This window comes from Argentina silus, assembly GCF_951799395.1.
Source record: "Argentina silus genome assembly, chromosome: 16".
Lineage (NCBI taxonomy): Eukaryota > Metazoa > Chordata > Actinopteri > Argentiniformes > Argentinidae > Argentina > Argentina silus.
The window spans coordinates 12091617-12110278 of record NC_139670.1 but is presented as its reverse complement, the minus strand read 5'-3'; the positions used below and the strand labels follow the sequence as shown (position 1 = coordinate 12110278).

At 40.0% G+C, this 18662-nt stretch overlaps 1 protein-coding gene across 1 annotated transcript; it reads right to left on the bottom strand.

Moving 5' to 3' along the window:
• Positions 1–1427: 1427 nt before the first annotated feature.
• Positions 1428–18350, bottom strand: gucy2g (guanylate cyclase 2g; the record flags this gene model as incomplete). Its single annotated transcript, XM_083687663.1, has 22 exons — positions 1428–1503; positions 3009–3103; positions 3341–3432; positions 3621–3719; positions 4011–4185; positions 4455–4647; positions 5665–5805; positions 6396–6573; positions 6812–6967; positions 8174–8342; positions 8570–8641; positions 8807–8911; positions 9751–9834; positions 10352–10492; positions 10819–10985; positions 13064–13164; positions 13822–13957; positions 14571–14715; positions 15362–15544; positions 16537–16646; positions 17029–17377; positions 17988–18350. 22 exons carry the CDS (start codon positions 18348–18350, stop codon positions 1428–1430), a joined length of 3330 nt encoding a protein of 1109 aa, XP_083543789.1.
• Positions 18351–18662: the final 312 nt, after the last annotated feature.

The window sequence follows — 18662 nt, the reverse complement described above, 5'->3', positions numbered from 1 at the left end:
CACCACAACTAAAGGCGGATTTACCCAATTCAGTGGAGACCCGAGGAACCTCAACAGTTCCAAAAAGCTGGGAGTTTATGCAGTAAGGCGTTATACACAAAAAGGGAGTAATGAAGGATCTATGGGACTTTAACAAGGTCCAGCTACCTTTTTGATAAAGTATGCAATGATGAGTATTAAAACGATCACCTGTGATAAAGAGATGGGCGCTATGGTAGATGACATCCAAAGGTTTAAGAGTAGTGGCTGCTGTACTTTGGTAGATGGCATCACCATAATCAAGCACTGGCATGAAGGCTGATTGCACAATCTGTCTACAGTCTGCTGTTCAGGGAAAGACAAGATCTATTCTATCTATTCTATTTAAGCCCACCTTAAATCTTAGCTTTTTAACAAGTCTTTGTCAAACCAAATGCCCAGGTATTTATAAGCGGGGACAATGGGGGCACCACCTACATATTCAACAGTGTCATCGGCATATAGATGCAGGTTACAATTATTTTCAGATAATCCAATATTGTTGACGTAAATAGTAAAAAGAACCGGACCAAGAATTTATCCTTGTGGAACACCCTTTTTTATGTCCAGAAAACCTGTACGCATGGGGCAAACATCACAAGTACAAAATTGTTGAAATGAAAACAAAGATTTGCTAGGAGTTGACTGATCTCCCATCGAGCCAACTGGGCGCTGGGTGATCGGAGAAAAGTCGACCGTCTGACCAGGATCAGCCAAACCACCATTTCTTTCAAATAAAAAGCCTGCCGAGATAAAATACTGGTTAAAAGCATTACTTATCTCAATGTAATGAGGCCAAAGTCTGACAAAACTTATTTAGGTAGGGATGAAGAGGAATTTCCACACATTAGGGCGTTCATTGTTTTCCAAAATGTTGTAGGATCACCAGCAGAATCTGAGACAGCACTTAGGAAGTAGCTTGATTTAGAAAGTTCTGTGGAATACCAAGGATTAGGCTGTGTTGGTTTTGAGATTAACTGTGATAGTTGTAAACCATTGCATAGGTGTCTGATTTCATCTGATTTCATCGTTGTTTGAGACAACCAGTCTAGACTAAAATCACCTATTATTACTACTTCAGAATGTAAATAGGAGGATAGAAGTGCAACTAAGTTATCAAGGGTACTGTACAGGGTTATCAAGGGTACTGGGTGATACACTCCTATCACAAACACACACTGAGGGCCAAACATTCATATTGATTTGGTACAGTGGAGGACAGAACAGATGCTGTAAAACAGTTTTTGTTTTTTTAAGTGATAAAAAGAAGAACTGGTGGAAAAGTAGCTACCATTAGCGTTGAGTAATGTGTTGCTGATGGACCATTGCTGTGCTCATCAGGACAGTACATCAGGTTATTATTTGGGGTTAAAGTCATTCAAAATGAGTAGTGTGTTGCTCTTGGTATTTTAGTGGTCTCTGTGGTGCGGATTGTGGTCATAGATCATCTTCCCCTCTCTTTGCTTTCTGGGTCTTTGGATGTTTCTGGTTTGACATAAGAGTGAGACAACCAAGATTATAAAAGAAAAGATCAGGATTAAAGCATACACTTTTTTAGTTTTTAGTTTTAGTCCTGTGCTTACATCAAATTGAGCACATCAAAAGAACAAACCTAGGCATATTATGTGAGATATTGTGAGTGATGATAAGAGAATAACAATTGCAACAACAGCTGCAAGAACCAAGCCCATTTTTAAAGGGATTCACCCTAAAATTATAATTTCTTACACTTTCACAATCTAGTGAAGATGTGAGCTAAGGCCTCAGTGAGAAGTTTGACCACTCAGTCCAGTCTGCTAAATGGCACCATTGGCGGAAACAACAGGAGAACATCCAAATAAAAAATAAAAATGTGCCTTTCACTTATCTAAAATCATGTTCAAATGTCAAGTTAACAAGAAAACAATGAAATTGCTGAGAACATGCATTTTGAATCAATGACAAATTTTGCCCAATGATTTTAACAATTCATATTGACTTAACCTCGTCCCCAGGCTATTGTTGCACACAGTGCAGATACACCTCAGTGGGAGTAGCCATAGAATTCTATGGAAGTGAACCTACTGACTAAAGTATTTTTCATCATTTAATATGAGCAAATCACACTACAGTGATGCATGGTTCCAAATGGAGGCAGAACCTGGGCAGGAACATGAGGTGCTCTAGCAAAAACATTCCCCCATGGCTCAAAAGACAAAAAATTGGGCTTGAGTTATTGTCAAATTCAGGTTCAGGCTTTCTCGATGTCACAAATGAAGATCCTGATTCAACACCTGCTGCTAATTCAAGCCAGACATGAGTAGCGCTGAACGACACTGATTTCAATGCAGAAAGTCCATGCCACATTTTCATTGTTGCCAAAATCAATGAACATCAGCTAATTTAACTTGCTTGAATCCAGCTTGAAAAACCAACATGATGCTTCACCATGCTTCACAATGCCTAAGAAACATCTTATTTAATAAAAAGTTAATGTGATAAGTGTCAAATGCATTTGTATGTTAGTTTACACTGTCCTCCTACATTGGTATCAGTGATAATTTTTATGTTGTTTTAGCTAATGTTAATGATAATGTTCGATATATTTTTTTTTTATCAGTTATCTTTTGTGCAATAAGCCTCTGATATGGCAATTCATTAAATGCTGCAATTATTTGCGAGAGGGGGAAAGATTTTATGCCCTGGAGCAGGTTAGAGTTTCAGGATAAGTTGCTATATGAATCTACCTGGCTAAAGGGTGAGCCACCTTTGTGACATGGGTTATCCTGAGTTGGAGCTAAATTTGATCAAAGTTTAGCTACTTGCTTTGTAGCATACCCCTCAGGTGATGTCATTTTATTGATAGGTAACTCTGAAGCACTGATTTCATAATTGTACCTGTGCTCCGTGCTCCCACTCTCATGGGACCATGGGAGAACATGAATCAGAATACAGCTATAGACATTGCAATGAGCTGAAAAGATGACAGATTAAATGATGCTTGTACTGACCTGTGGGTGAGAGATTGGGGAGAGTTGTGTACTAGAAGAGGAGGGTTGAAGCCCTGTTTGTTCATCAGCCAGAAGGTCTTTTGACTGCCTTTTCCCTGAATGGACACACACACACACACACACACACACACACACACACACACACACACACACACACACACACACACACACACACACACACACACACACACACACACGTACACACTGCTTTGTTGTTTGAATTACAGATTGCACCTTTAAAGCAAAAACATAATTTCAGACTGAAAATGACATTACATTGCTGTAAAATATACTACATTCTAAGAATAAAAACAAACAACAGTGCATTAAACCTTTATCTCAATATCTCCTCTCTCCTCCAGCTCAAAGCATCCAATCTGGGTAAGGATATCAGCAGTGCTCTGGGATATGTGAATCTTCAGGGCTGCAGAGATACAGATCAAATCAGTAAGAGGAAAAATCTAATGCAACACGATAATGGGAGAAGAAGTGTGCACGTGGCAGTATTTGATAACCCTTTTCACTATTATGTCACAGTGTAAACAGAATGATTTTAAGAGGGGTAAGTTAAAGTAAACAATGCCCAGGCTACTAAAATAAGATGTAACCTACGCAGGCTGTTACTCTCCATCCTTGAAGCAGTGTTCACCGTGTCCCCAAAAAGACAGTAGCGAGGCATAGTGGTACCCACCACTCCAGCAACCACTGGACCTAAACGTACGCACGCACACACGCACGCACACACACACACACACACACACACACACACGCACCACATGCCATGTTAATTGATGATATTATGACATAACATTATAAGATACTGATCTGACATAATATTACTATACATACTGTATGCAATATATTTCTGGAAGTGTATGTGTTTACACAATTTGTCAATCAATATCAAGGCAATGTTATTTAGCCACAGTACATCAAATTATGTTGTGCATACCCTATAAAGCCACAAGATCTGTACAATAGATCTAATATGTTCATACTAACCTGAGTTGATACCGATGCGGAGTGCCAAGCTCTCTTTGGGCAGATGGCGGATCTTAAAGACTTTGATGGCACAGAGGAAGTGCAGAGCCATGGTGGCGATCTCCTCTGCATGCTTTGTACCGTTACTGATGGGCAGCCCGCTGGCTACCATGTACGCATCCCCTATAGTCTCCACCTGACACAGTGTACATAATATGCAGGGACCACCCTGTATTATTTACATAACATGTACAATATAACATGTACAATATATGTACAATACCTACCAAACATACATGAACAAGCACAAGGCATCCAGTGACTAAGTCTACACATAAGTTGGCTTCATTCTTTCTCCTACACCCCTAGGTATTCTAGGTTTTATGCACCAACCAGCCTTTTTAAGAAACTAAGCTTGGAGATTGTGATGGCTTGTCATTAAAAGTTTACTGTGTAATAGTTTACCTTGTAGACGTCGTAGAGCTTTATGATTTCGTCGAATAGGCTGTAGAGGTCGTTAAGGACCGTTACCACCTCCAAGGCGGAGCTGACGGAGCACATTGTCGTGAAGCCCACGATGTCAGAGAAGAAGATGGTCACCACGTCGTAACCTTGTGGCTCCACCGACTTCCCAGCCATCAGCTGGTCCGCGATGTACCTGTCAAGTCATGGGAGTCATTGAAGTTACAGGCCAGGACTGATAAATTATCATCAAGTACGTGCATACTGTGTTTAAAGCGATGCTTCTGGCATTATTGATGCACCAGTAATACACCACCGCCACAGGGAAAAACTAATAAAATCTTTTGGAGGTCTGGGGATTTTTAAATTAGCAGTTCTGGCTTGGATTGAACTGGACTGAGCGATGGGAGAATGTGCCCGCAATTTCATTGGATGTTACATTCCAAGATCCCTCCCCCACATGCCCGTAGAATGGCTGTTTGCTGTTATGTGCGTCGTCTTCTCTGACCGGGTAGGACTATTTTGCAGAGAGTTGTTGCCGATGCTATTTTGCCACATTGAAGAAAATGGAAGAACTGAATTCTGTTTTTTGGAGCTCTGTCCAAGCACAGTATATTTGATTGGTTTAATGTGTTGCGAGGCGTCACTCCTTTCAAACAGGTTTCCACCCCTTTGGAGCTACTTTCTGCAAAGGATTTCCCCAGGCTTTCCAACCTAAGCAAGTCTCCACCCACCTACCTTTTTGCCTTAACCACTTGCGATGCCCCTTCCATTCCGCCCTGCCCTATGTTTGCAACCCGACTTGCACGAAATGAAAACATGGAGTTAGCTTATATATGTTTTCGATGCTATCATTTCACAGGTGAGCAGTGTTAATCTTCCTCCATTTGAAGCATCTCCTCAACTCTCTATTCGTCAATAGAAGATGTGATGGTGGTAAAAATTAACCTGAATTAACTGCCTCCTAACCCTACTTACATTACGGTTCCAGGTCAGACTCTCCATTTGACTGGAGAGTCTGACTTAGTGAGACTAAAGTTTTCTGTGTAACCTGAGAATACAATTATAGGGAATGTTGTATTATTTAAAATTTGGAACAACACAATTGAATGTTGTGTTCCAAAACCTTTTTTGAATGTTTTTTTTTAATAATGTTCTGAGAACATTCTCTGTTTGCTGGGATGAGTGCTTCAGGGTATAATGTCAGTCTTACCTTGGTAACATGCTGGAGAGAAGCTTGTCTGCTTTGGTCTTCTCTGCTATAAGCTGATTGGTCCTATCTTCAACCACCTCCTCTAGGTGATTTGCATATTTCTCCAGCTTATTTACCATGTTGTCGAGGATATTAGCATGACTGAAACGTTAGAAGTTGATTATTTACTAGTCTGTTCTTTCTGTCATTGCTGGAAAAGAAGAGGTCAACATAGTCAAAACAATAGGCTGACGGTCTCTCTGTGATTGACCGGTCTGGATGGGTCTCTTAATAATTTACCTGCCAAGTTAGTCTATCCTGATTCATTTGGCCTGGTCGCCCCTGTAACTGGGATGGTCTCTTTAACTGGCTGTGTAGAATGGTCTCTACCTGATTGACCTGTTTTGGCTGGTCTCTCCCTGTCTGGGCTGGTCTCTCCCTATCAGACCTGTCTGGGCTGTTCTCTATGTGTCTTGATTAGTGTGCTCTTAACCTATCTAACTGGAATAAACAATCAAACAAGGTGAAGTTTTCCAAATCCTTTATAGTTTGTTATCTAGCTAACGCTTACCACGTTTGCCCAAGCATAGCTTGGAGAAACGGAGATATACACATGCTGCACATACGCTCAATCCCTCCCTTTAACTAATCAGTCTAGGCAGGTCTCTCCTCTCCAACTCACTTGACAGGTTTATCCTCCGTCATTGACAATTCTAGCCTGAGTGGTCTGAGCTGGTCGCTTTCTGACTGACCTGTCTGGGCAAGTCTCCTTCAACCCTCTCCTGATGGAGTAGAAGGGGGGTCTGTGGTCAGGGTTCTCACTCCAGCAGGCCTTCATTAGAGTGATGAGCCCCTCGTCACACATATGGACAGACAGTGTTGGCCTGAGGGGCTCTCCTAAGAGACGGTCCCGCAATTGTTTGATAATCTCTGGAAAGAAAGCAGTGAAACACAGCTTACAATACAATACACATTGCATAGGCAGCATGCAATACAAGGTGCAATATATGAGATATATTTTATGTGTATGAATTCAGTGCACAGTACATGTTTACAGCTGTAGATTTTAATTGTTTATACAGCAGCACTGTGTGTCCATGTTCGGGACAGTCAAGGGCAGTCATTCAGTCATTCAAACCTGAATCGATCAATAAATCACTGTGGTCACCTTTTGGCTCCAGGTGCATGTCATGGTATGGGCCCACCTCTGAGCTACAGATCAGCTCACGCATGATGATGGCAAAGCTGAAGACATCCCCCTTGGGTGTGCCATTGAATGGGTGATGGGCTTGCCTTAGAAGTTCTGGCGCCGTCCAGTACAACTCTACAACACAGTGGCAAGGGCTGTTGGTTTGATAGTCTTATGAAATCTGAATAACTTAAAATGGCCCATTGTACTTGAACAGACTGATTCAGGAAGTATGAATGCATAGATGGTGGAGGGGCTACAGTATATGTTTTTTTTACTTCATGTCAGTGGTGGCCAGCGCAGTGCTGTACATGGTGGTATGCTGGGGGGGCAGCATCAAGGAAGGTGACACCAAGAGACTGAAAAAGCTTATTAGGAAAGCTGGTTCTGTGGACGATGTGGCCAATAGGAGGATGAGAAACTTCTGGCCATCATGGACAATCCCTCCCATCCCCTACATGACACTGTGGCAGAGCAGAGAAGCTCCTTTAGCAGCAGATTATTACAACCACGTTGCACTAAGGAGCGCTATAGGAGGTCTTTTCTGCCTGCTCCAATAAGACTATAGAACTCCTCCTCTGGCTGGCTTGATCGGGGTGATCAGAGTCAGGCAGGGGGATGTTAAATCATACTGGACTGTTCTACTGTATATAGATGTATATTTTAGTTTATTATTTTATTTTTCTATTGTCACTTTATTTAGTTTATTTGATGTGAGCTTCTGTAACACCTTAATTTCCCCTCGGGGATCAATAAAGTACCTATCTATCTATCTATCTATCTATCTATCTATCTATCTATCTATCTATCTAGCTAGCTATCTGTCAGTCTATCTACCCATAGAGTTATATCCCAAGAAAAGGCAAATGCTATCTTTCCCATTCATTGCATCTGTGACAGCATCAGGAGTGCCATGTTGTTAATAAGGGGGGGACTTCCTACTAGCTGGGAATGCATCAGCCAATTAGATCAATGCATGGTCTTCTTTTTTAATAGGTTTATCTATAGATTGTAAATGGCTTCCAGGGGTATGACACTATCACAGGAAGCACAAACCCACCACGGTAACATCTTGCATATCATTCAGATGTATCACAATAATCTTCATTGAACAGGAACCACCCAAGTTTGTGGTGACCCAACAGTATCATCAGTGTGGGCATTTAATTTATTAGCACATCAAGGACACTTTCATCCATCTCGTGGCTAAATGACAATAGAACTTGAAACATTTGAACGGGAGTCACAACAAATATGATGTCTTTACTGGATTTGCCCTCAGGTCTCCCTCATAAAAAATTGCCCTCAACAGGATGTATTGGAAAAATAACTTTTGCTGACCTTCATATTTGGGGTTCTCCAGAGGGGCAAGTTTGTGTTTGGTCCCATATTTGAACTCCCACAGGCCAAAACCAGAGAGTTTGACCTGGAGTCTGCTGTCCACCAGACATGTGTTTGGCTTCAGGTTGCCATGGGACTTCAGGCTACTCTTGTGAATGAACTCCATGCCCTGTTGAATCAATGGAGTCAAAACCATACCCAGCAATACATTACTCCGGTAACAATTTACTGTAAAACGGCTTTTAAGGAGTGTAGAAGTTCCCAGCAAGGAGCAAGAGTGCAAAATTAACAGACATTTAGCTGATACTTAAGTGCCATTTCAAAATAGGAAACCAGCTAAGGAATCTGTCTGGTCATTCTTAGATGGGTCTCTAGTCCAAACAGATTATTACTTACATTGACAATGTCATAAGCGAAGGACAGTTTAAACATCCACTCCAGCTCAATGTCAGTGCATCTCAGAACATCCTGAAGTCAAATAACAATAATAGAGGATTAATATTCTTTCTTCACAACTTATTTAACCCTATCTGTCTGTCTGTCTATTGTATATCTACATAGTACTGTACTCTACTTCCCAGATTTGTGCTTTCTTTGCCACAAAAGCTATGAATGTCAATCCCATGTGGTTACCTTCAGGCTGCCTTTCTTGCAGTATTGCATGATCATACAGATGTTTGGGGGCTCAACGCAAACCCCAAAGAACTGCACCAAATTCTCATGCTTCATCTCTCTCATCTGTTTTAGAGGGAAGAAGAGAGTCACCAGAGCACAGAGTCATAAGAGTCACCAGATTACAGAAATAATAATATCAAATGATAACACTTTACAATGAGGGTAAATGAATTAACATGAACTGATTTAGTCGGTAAAGTCAGACTGAAATTACTTTTTGTTATGCATGTATGTTTGTTGCATAACAAATGTTGCAAAACCTCAAGTTTAAACTAAATTAATTCAATGTAGATAATTAAATCAGCTTTTATGAATGTATAGATTTTCACCAGCTCAGAAGTCTCAGGATCCGATCTGGCTGTTACTGACAGGTAGCTAGTTACTCATGACGATGCTAAAGTAAATATTTACTGTTCAAGAAGGGCATGTCACATTTCATAGTTTAGTTAATGATGACTAAGTTAATTAGGTACCAAGTTAATGACTAAGAATAATTCATAATGTCACTGCTATTAATTATATTACAAGGGACCACCAAGTGAGGTGGATCACCCTTTCAGTCACACTTGACATCCTTGTAAACAAATAGTCCAACATACTGTAACTCTCAAGCACATCTTGTAGAACTTTACTTGAAAATAAAACTTTCAAATAGTGGTAAAACCTCAAAAAACTACATCATTCGGCAATCCCCAGAATGCTCTGTGGCTATATTTGCATAATTACATTATTATAAACCATTTGTTCATGTATTTGTTAACTATTACCTAAGTCCACATACGTGTTGTCAGTTTGTTGTTAAAATATCTGTTCATCATTAACTAATGTTAACTACTACTATACATTAGTTTAGTGTACATACGTTAATTCATGTACACTTATTGCAAAGTGTTACCCTTTACCATATTGAGCTCTGTGACGATGGATGGTTTCCGTAAATCACTGAGAGTTTGGTTTCCCATGTATTTGATGGCCACCTGATTGCCCTGACCAAAACAAAAGTTATATTAGGTACAGTGGCAGGTTTATGGTAATGGCCAGAACATTATTTCAAATGCAATGTCTGAAAAGCTGGTTGAGGCTTAAAGCCACAGTGATATTTTCAGTCCCCATGATAATGATAAATATTACATACACAATACTTTAGTGAGAATGTAACAACAGTTTTACTTAATTATAGCCAAAGTAGTAAGGATGTATTACTCCATTGTTAATGTTTTGGTTGTCATAGGAGACTTTGTTTTACAAATGATGTACAGCTTCTAATCATGTGTAGCTTCCAATCAAAGTAATGCTGCAATAATGGAATATCATCGAATGTCAAGTGCCATTTCTTAAAATGCATTTGGTCTTTGTTTATGTCTTGTTGGTGGTCTGGCATGATGATTTTGTGTAGGTATAAGTTATATTTTTTGAAATACTGATGGTTCTAAAACATTTTAAATCAGTGTTTTTGGTAGACAGACACCTAATGATGTCGATAGTGTAGATTTGTCACTGTACCTGGTAGAGACCTATAGTGGAAAAGACTTGCTCTTTCCCTGCATTATCCTTCAGGCCATAGCTGTGGGAGGAGAAGATGGTTTGAGAGCCTCCACTTCCACTCTTACTGGCTGTCGTGCTCACAGACAGTGTCTGCACCCCCTGGAGGTTACACATACAGGACACTTGTTTGTTATTCATACACATTTAGGGAGGGTCTAAACATTGTCTGTTCAGATGTAACAAATGCAGATTGGTGTGTATACTGTGTGTGTGTGTGTGTGTGTGTGTGTGTGTGTGTGTGTGTGTGTGTGTGTGTGTGTGTGTGTGTGTGTGTGTGTGCACGCGCACATGTGTGCGTGCACATTTTGGAAGAATTATGTATGTGTACACATTTGTGCATGTTTTCATGTATGTGCTTGCATCTAGTTGTGACTTGTGAGGGACCTCTGGTGGCCCACTAGTCATATTTTATTGTATTGTCTTACTTTGGGCTCCTTGATAATGGAGATGTCACTGTAGTTGATGAGCCACCAGCAAGAGCCATCCAGCCGTGTCTGCAGCCGAACTTTCTGCAGCAGGAGGATCCCAATCCCCACCAAAGCTGACACACCGATGACAGGAAAAGCCACCAACAAGATCACCAAGGATACATCTGTTTCAAAAAGACCAGGCAGCAAATCCACAATTTCATAGTTATGGTGCTGTACAAACATCTATACATTTACAGTGCCCTGCGTAAGTAATGAGAGAGTGAAGCAGTTTTTGTTCTTTTGGCTCTACATTCTAAACCAAACAATTATGAGGTTTAAAGTAGAGATTCTCAGGTTTTATTTGATGGTATTTGTGTACGTATTGGTTTCACCATTCAGAAATTACAACACTTTTTATGTATAGTCCCCCTGTTTTAGGGTACCCAAAAGTAATGGGACAATTGGCTTGTCAGGTGTTTCTGGTTTGTCAGGTGTGTTCCGTCACATCATTTGTGCAGTCATAAGCTGTCAATGTCTAGTATTGATTCTAGGCTTTGCATTTGCCTTCAGAGTTTGCTATTGGTGTCTGTCAACATGACGACCGAAGAGGTGTCAATGAAAGTCAAGGAAGCCATTATTAGGCTGAAAAACTGGGCCAGAATGATTGCAAGAGTTAGGAATTGCAACCATTTTTATACACAGTCCCCCATATTCAGGGGCTCAAATGTAATTGGACAAATTAACATAATCATAAATAAAATCCTTTGCAGGCAATGACTGCTTGATGTCTGGAACCCATGGACATCACCAAATGCTGGGTTTCCTCCTTTGTGATGCTTTGCCAGGCCTTTTCTGCAGCTGTCTTCAGTTGTTGTTTGTTCGTGGGTCTTTCTGCCTTTAGTTTTTTGTCTTCAGCAAGTGAAATGCATGCTAGATTGGGTTGAGATCAGGTGATTGACTCGGTCATTGCAGAATATTCCACTTCTTTGCCTTAAAAAACTCCTGGGTTGCTTTCGCAGTATGTTTTGGGTCATTGTCCATCTGTACTGTGAAGCGCCGTCCAATCAACTTTGCTGAATTTGGCTGAATCTGAGCAGACAGTATATCCCTAAACACTTCAGAATTCATCCAGCTGCTTCTGTCTTCTGTCACATCATCAATAAACACTAGTGACCCAGTGCCATTGGAAGCCATGCATGCCCATGCCATCACACTGCCTCCACCGGGTTTTATAGATGATGTGGTATGCTTCGGATCATAAGCAGTTCCAAGCCTTCTCCATACTTTTTTCTTCCCTTCATTCTGGTACAGATTGATCTTAGTTTCATCTGTCCAAAGAATGCTCTTCCAGAACTGGGCTGGCTTTTTTAGACGTTTTTTGGCAAAGTCTAATCTGGCCTTTCTATTCTTGAGGCTTATGAATGGTTTGCACCTTGTGGTGAACCCTTTGCATTTGCTCTTGTGAAGTCTTCTCTTTATGGTAGACTTGGATAATGATATGCCTACCTCCTGGAGTGTGTTCTTCACTTGGCTGGATGTTGTGAAGGGGTTTTTCTTTACCATGTGAAGGATCCTGCGTTCATCCACCACTGTTGTCTTCCGTGGATGTCCAGGCCTTTTTGTGTTGCCGAGCTCACCAGTGCATTCTTTTTTTCTTTCATTCTTTTTGATTTGGCCACTCCTAATATTGCCGCTATGTCTCTGCTAGATTTTTTTTGTTTTTGCAGCCTAAGGATGGCCTGTTTCACTTGCATTGAGAGCTCCTTTGACCGTATGTTGTGTGTTCACAGCAACAGCTTCCAAATGCAAATGCCACACTTGGAATCAACTCAGACCTTTTACCTGCTTAATTGATAAAAAAATAACAAAAGAATAGCCCACAAATGTCCATGAAACAGCTTTTGAGTCAATTGTCCAATTACTTTTGGTCCCTTGAAAAAGGGGGGGCTACATATAAAAGAACTGTAATTCCTAAACCCTTCCTCCAATTTGGATGTGAATACCCTCAAATTAAAATTGGGAGTCTGCACTTTAAGTCCATATTCATTATATAACTATAACTTGAATATGTTTTGGTAAACAGCTAAAATAACAAACATTGTGTCAGAGTCCAAGTATATATGGACCTAACTGTATATTATTCTTTTAGGTAAGGTATCTGTTTTCTGAATAATGATAGCTTTTCAACTTTAACTTATAAATGAATAAAGGGGCCCCTCTGACAAGGGGCGTGGCAGGCAAACCAAAAAGTGAGATTTACCATTGTATAGCCATTCACAGAGCTGGTTGTTGAAGCCACAGTCTGGGGTATCACTGGGTTTTCCCTTGGGCCACACGACCGATGCAAACTTTGAGGTTGGCCTACATTGGAACAAATTGACTTCTAAATAACACGTTTGCGTTGGTTCTCAGTAGATGTTGACAAAATGGAGATAATGGATACTTTCTAGTACTGGTAGATTTCAACACAACTGGTAACTAGTGCCGAAAGGTATATGCAACAGGCAAAGGTATACTGTATGTCACACTGCTGCAAACAGTATTGCTCACAGGAGTCTCAAACCTGCGTCCTTTGTATTGCCAACACACGTTACCGTCACCAAAAAACTCAATGTTTACCATCCAGACCTGCTTACATATAGTAGTATCATCAATTTACTTGTGTACATTAATTTTCCTAGCCTTGTGCCATGTGACAATCAAAGCCATTGCATCATCCTCACTGCAAAAATTACTGAAGTGTGAACATTCTGAGGACAAAACTGAAGTCATCTATATTTCTGTAGCAGGGGTCAAATCTACTTTTATAATAAATTAGCTTAAGTTTGAAATGTCAGAACAGTTTTTCAAAATATTTTCAAATATGCTCATAGACCATAGATAATAAATATGAATAATGGTTAACTTCAGCTACTATTCAAAGTGAGAACATCTAGAAGTAAATGCACTGTGTTATAATGATAATTGTGCATGGAATCCATGAAAAAGTTTCATGGCTGGTAAAACCATGTGCGTCACCTCATAGATTTTGTGTGGCTCTCATAATGGAGGATAGGCACAAATTTGATGGTGTCATCAGTATGCTGCATATTATAAATGGAGTAGTCCAAGTTCCTCTCCCCCTCCTCATCGAAGTGGACCAATCCAGAGGCTCCTGCAAATGGACAGATCACCACATACAAAGTCTGTGAGGCTCCAAATGGTTGCAATGTTCAATAAATAAATATAGAGGTATATATATATATATATATATATATATATATATATATACACAGTACCGGTATGGACACAAACTTGCCAAGAGTGTGCAAAGCTGTCATCAAAGCAAAAGGTGGCATACTCCGACTTTTCACGTTAATACACACATCCAGACCAGTTGCAGAACCTTTTACACAGCCGAGCACCCCTCGACTAGACAAGAGTATAGATACCTGTAGGCTGGCTAGTTGGTTTTGTAACACAATGCAGACTAGTTGTAAATGCAAAGCTTATCCTTGAGGCACCTCTGCCTGTACTTCCACAGTCCTGAAACTTCCACAGCTTCCCTTCCACCCATGCAGTGAGAGAAAAGTTGTACTGTACATGTACTCCAATGATGAAGACACACATCTCATTGAAAACTCAACTCACAGCAGCCTCCATTTTTTCCTTTATGTGCACTTTATATCCTTTATGTAAACTACTTTAAACGCCGGATGCCAAATTTCATCACCATCATCATCATCATCATGGTTGGATTGCACTGTGGTGGTAGGGATGACTATTACCATAGAATCGGATGTTGTTCTTGTTCTTCAGTCTCTTGAGCAGCTCCCGCCCGTCTTTGGGGTCTTTGCCGTCCTTCAGGACCTCTTTCAGACCCATGGCGTAAAGCAGGACCGCGTCGTGCAGGTAGGCAGAGTACAGACTGACCTGGAGATCACAGCAGGATCCAATGCTTTAACATAGCTTTCATTAATCTTGTGTCCTCTTTCTGCTTATCTGTCCAAGGGGCCCCTCAAAACTAGACTCCAGATCCTGAAATCTTCCAGGCTGAGTCTACTCCGCCTTATATCCCCTACATTTGATTGATTGATTGATGGTATACTGTATATAGATACATTTGTAAATGGTAAGCCAACCATTAACAAATGCCTTATAAATTATCTTGAGTCAATAATAACTCCTTTATAAATCATTAATAAATCAGTTAAAATAGTGTTTATAAAAGCAGAATTTACTATTTATAGATTGCTTACTGTCTAATCATTTACTAATGATTAATACATGGGGAGTACATTGTTTACAAACAGTTTACAAATGCATTATTACTGAACATTATTATACAGTGTTAACCATATGGATAGTAATAGTATTCAAGTATTCATGTTTTGTGTCCTTTGATGTAATGGTAATCATAATAAAATGATCAGTAGCATGGTAGGGCCTGGGGTTTTTGCTGTTCAAGTCACATGGTCAGGAAACCATCCTGACCAACAGTATCTGTTTTGCCATGCTTATCACAGAATAAGATACACTTTAGTGTCACACAAAATTCATCTAATTAACATGTTCTCACCTCTCTTTGCGATGAAAGGTTGCTATAAAAAGGATTTGTCTTCAGCCTCTCATAGACTTTCTCAAAGAAATCATAGTATTCATAACTGTCGTAGGACTTCTGGCCAATGATAAAAGTCATGTCGAAGGCCTTCATGGCTGCCTGGTCATCCCTGTTACTCATGGCATATTTCCACAAAATGTCCTGGTTAAGTCAAAGGTGGAACAAAGATTAGTCCGATTTTCTTTTTTTTCAAATAGCTGATTTGGTATTTTAAGCTTATGTGGTCTAAGAATTAGGCCAAGTGGAAAATCTTAAGCCCAATGAACCAATAGAACTGTAATTTGAATATAGCTTAATACATGACATAAAAAAAGTTAGAAGGTGAATAATAGAAATAATAATGACAGATTTAAATAGTTGGACTTGGACTAATAATTGGACCCACAAATGACTCACAGGGTAAACCTGTTATCAAAGTATACAGACTTTACAGTTACAACAAAGCTAGTAACAACATTGCAATCAAAGGTCATTATAAGCAAAGCAGGCAATGTTGCAGTGTCTTAATATAGTAATTGTTTCTGCAACGTCTATCCTTGACATGCAGAGTTGTAGTGTACTGAGTGAACAGCAGAGGTCATACTTGAGTCAACATCCTGCCACACATTGAGATGTCTCTTTAACTGCCAGCTATGATAGTTCAGTTCAGTTAATATGTGAGTCATGAACACCCAAGAGTAATTGTCAGCCCCAGTCTAAAGTTCAATAAAGTTCAATATTCTTATTTCATGACAAACATTTTTGTTGAATTTTACATTATGAGTGTTTATGAGGGTGAAGGACTGATGACATATTACATTATATAAAAATAGTGGCTTTAAAAAGTGACATTTTCATGCGTTGCTGTGGTAAAGTGAATCTGACCTCTAGCTGTATCACAGGATGATGCTACAGCACTGTGTCATGCCTAGCACCAAGTTAATCTTCTAACAAGAAATAAAATAAAAAATGCCTTTGGCATCTGCTCTGTGGCAATTGTTTTGACAGTACAGCAGCGAATATGTTTATGGTGGTAACTCTATGTACATAAGTCTATGTACTAACCACAATACAGTATTTATTTAATGTGTGTATTTCAATAGACATGTACCTGTGGCATCATTCTAAGGCGTACTCACCACATTGTGACTTACCTCAAAATGCTGCACAAGGAAAAACACATAATCTCCATTCATCAGGTGCTGGTTCTCAGCCTCCAGTAGAAGTGTCATAGCATCTTCTGCGTTTGTCACAATCACAATCACTGTAGAAAAGAGGTACCAATAATAACCATACAAATGGTGTCATGGAGGGAAGAGATACTGTGCTGATACTGTATACCTATCCTAAGACCCAAAAAGCCACCCGGTTGACTTTTGTAGCTTCCGTTCAGGGTTTGATACCATTTAAAACAGCACATGGGGACCACTTTGACAGCACTGTCTGTTTGACAGCACAGTTATATAAGTATAATATACAATCAATTACAATTATTGAATGAGTAATGATTATTTTACTGAATAATTATATTAATTATGAATTATTATTATTTTACTTAAATTATATTGATTATACATGAACAAGACATACTACACACGGTACAATAATACACGAGGATAGTGTGGGAGGGGTGTATGTTTGCATACCTCTTGCAAGTGTCGAGATGTACTTGACATTTTTGTGGACAAGTACAATATTGCTGGTGTCAAACTTGACACTCGCCATCACTGTGATTTCAGCTTTGAGCTGATCCTCAACAGACTTCCAGAGAGCATCAACTTTGTCCCATGTATTGGATTCTAATCCCCCTCCAATCATGGCCACATTGTTCCACCCAAAGTACTGCAGCGTCTTGATTAAGACTTCTCCACTTCTTTTAATGGGGGGCACAACATTGACATAAGTGTCATAAATGGCATCGTTGTCTATTTTGGAGGATTGACCTACAAAGCCAAACATTGGGATGTTCCAAGTGGATGCAACAAGACCAGTGACCTGTAAAACAATGTAAAATGTCCTCACAAAGAAAATACTGCAAACATTCAGCTTATTGATACAATAAAACAACAATGCTTATTGTTAATTGTCAGTACTCTAATTATGCATCTCCTTTGATTTTCATGCAAATGTTTTCACTGAATGTATACGCCTCAATAGCAGGCAAATTAGTCCTTCAGATGTTTTCAGTGGTCTAAAGTGTTGACCCAGCTACTCTATATGTACATATATTATATGCCTCCATTGAAAATGAATGGAAAAGATAAGCACTAAATAAAATCATATAATTAGATGGTTTACATTGATTTGTGATTTCGACATATGTTGCTGGATGTACATGGAGTAACAAATGGCTTGGACATAGACTCATCTTGACATTAGGCCACTTTTGCATTTTGAGGTTTGAAATCATCTTTACACTTTGGATAGAAACATTGTTGTATGTTTACCATTATAAAGTAAGTACACTGTATGTCTTAGCTGCTTAAAAGTATCTACACATCCTTTTATAAATTCACATATAGATTGAATTACAAGGAGTTAACACATTGTGCCCTCTATCTATTCCAATCCATGCACTTAGTATCTCGTCAACAAAGAAGCCTACCTCAGCCTCCTCTGGACAAGCGGGACCAAAGAGCGCTGACATGTTTTCCTTCCACACCTGATGAATGAATGCTCCCAGGGAGGCCTTGGCATCACAATCAGTGTCCATGTAAACAAAATCCAGACTGTAGTTCCCCAGAAAGGAAGGCTTGTTGACTTTCTCCACAGCTATCTCTATGGCCGAGCCCAGTCGCAGTGCACTAAAGGGGAAGGACATGTTCCTGGGGGCTTGGAAACCTATCAGTAGCCTGGACAAGTTGGTCCTGTTCTTGCCATTGGTGGGGACTGAGGCAGCAGCCATCAGCAGCACCAGCAAAGTCAGGGAAACCTGTGGAGAGAGCAGAGTGAGCGACATCCCTGTCATCGTCCCAGTCTTCAACAGACAGGCAGGTCGCTGGCTTTCATACTGCCAGAGGTTTAAATACCCACCTCCCCTGAGAATGCTGTGCCTTCATGAGGTGTCTCATTATCTGACCAATTACCTAACCATCTAAAACTACAGGGGCAGAGCATTTACAGTAATACTTCACACATCATCAAACTTGGTGGTCAGTTTTAGACCTGGACAGCATTTGTTAATAGAAAAACCAGACACAACCAACACGTTATTTGAAGGGTACTCACATAATGACTACATGCCGCATTCATAACCTATTCATAGTACATTTATAAGGCA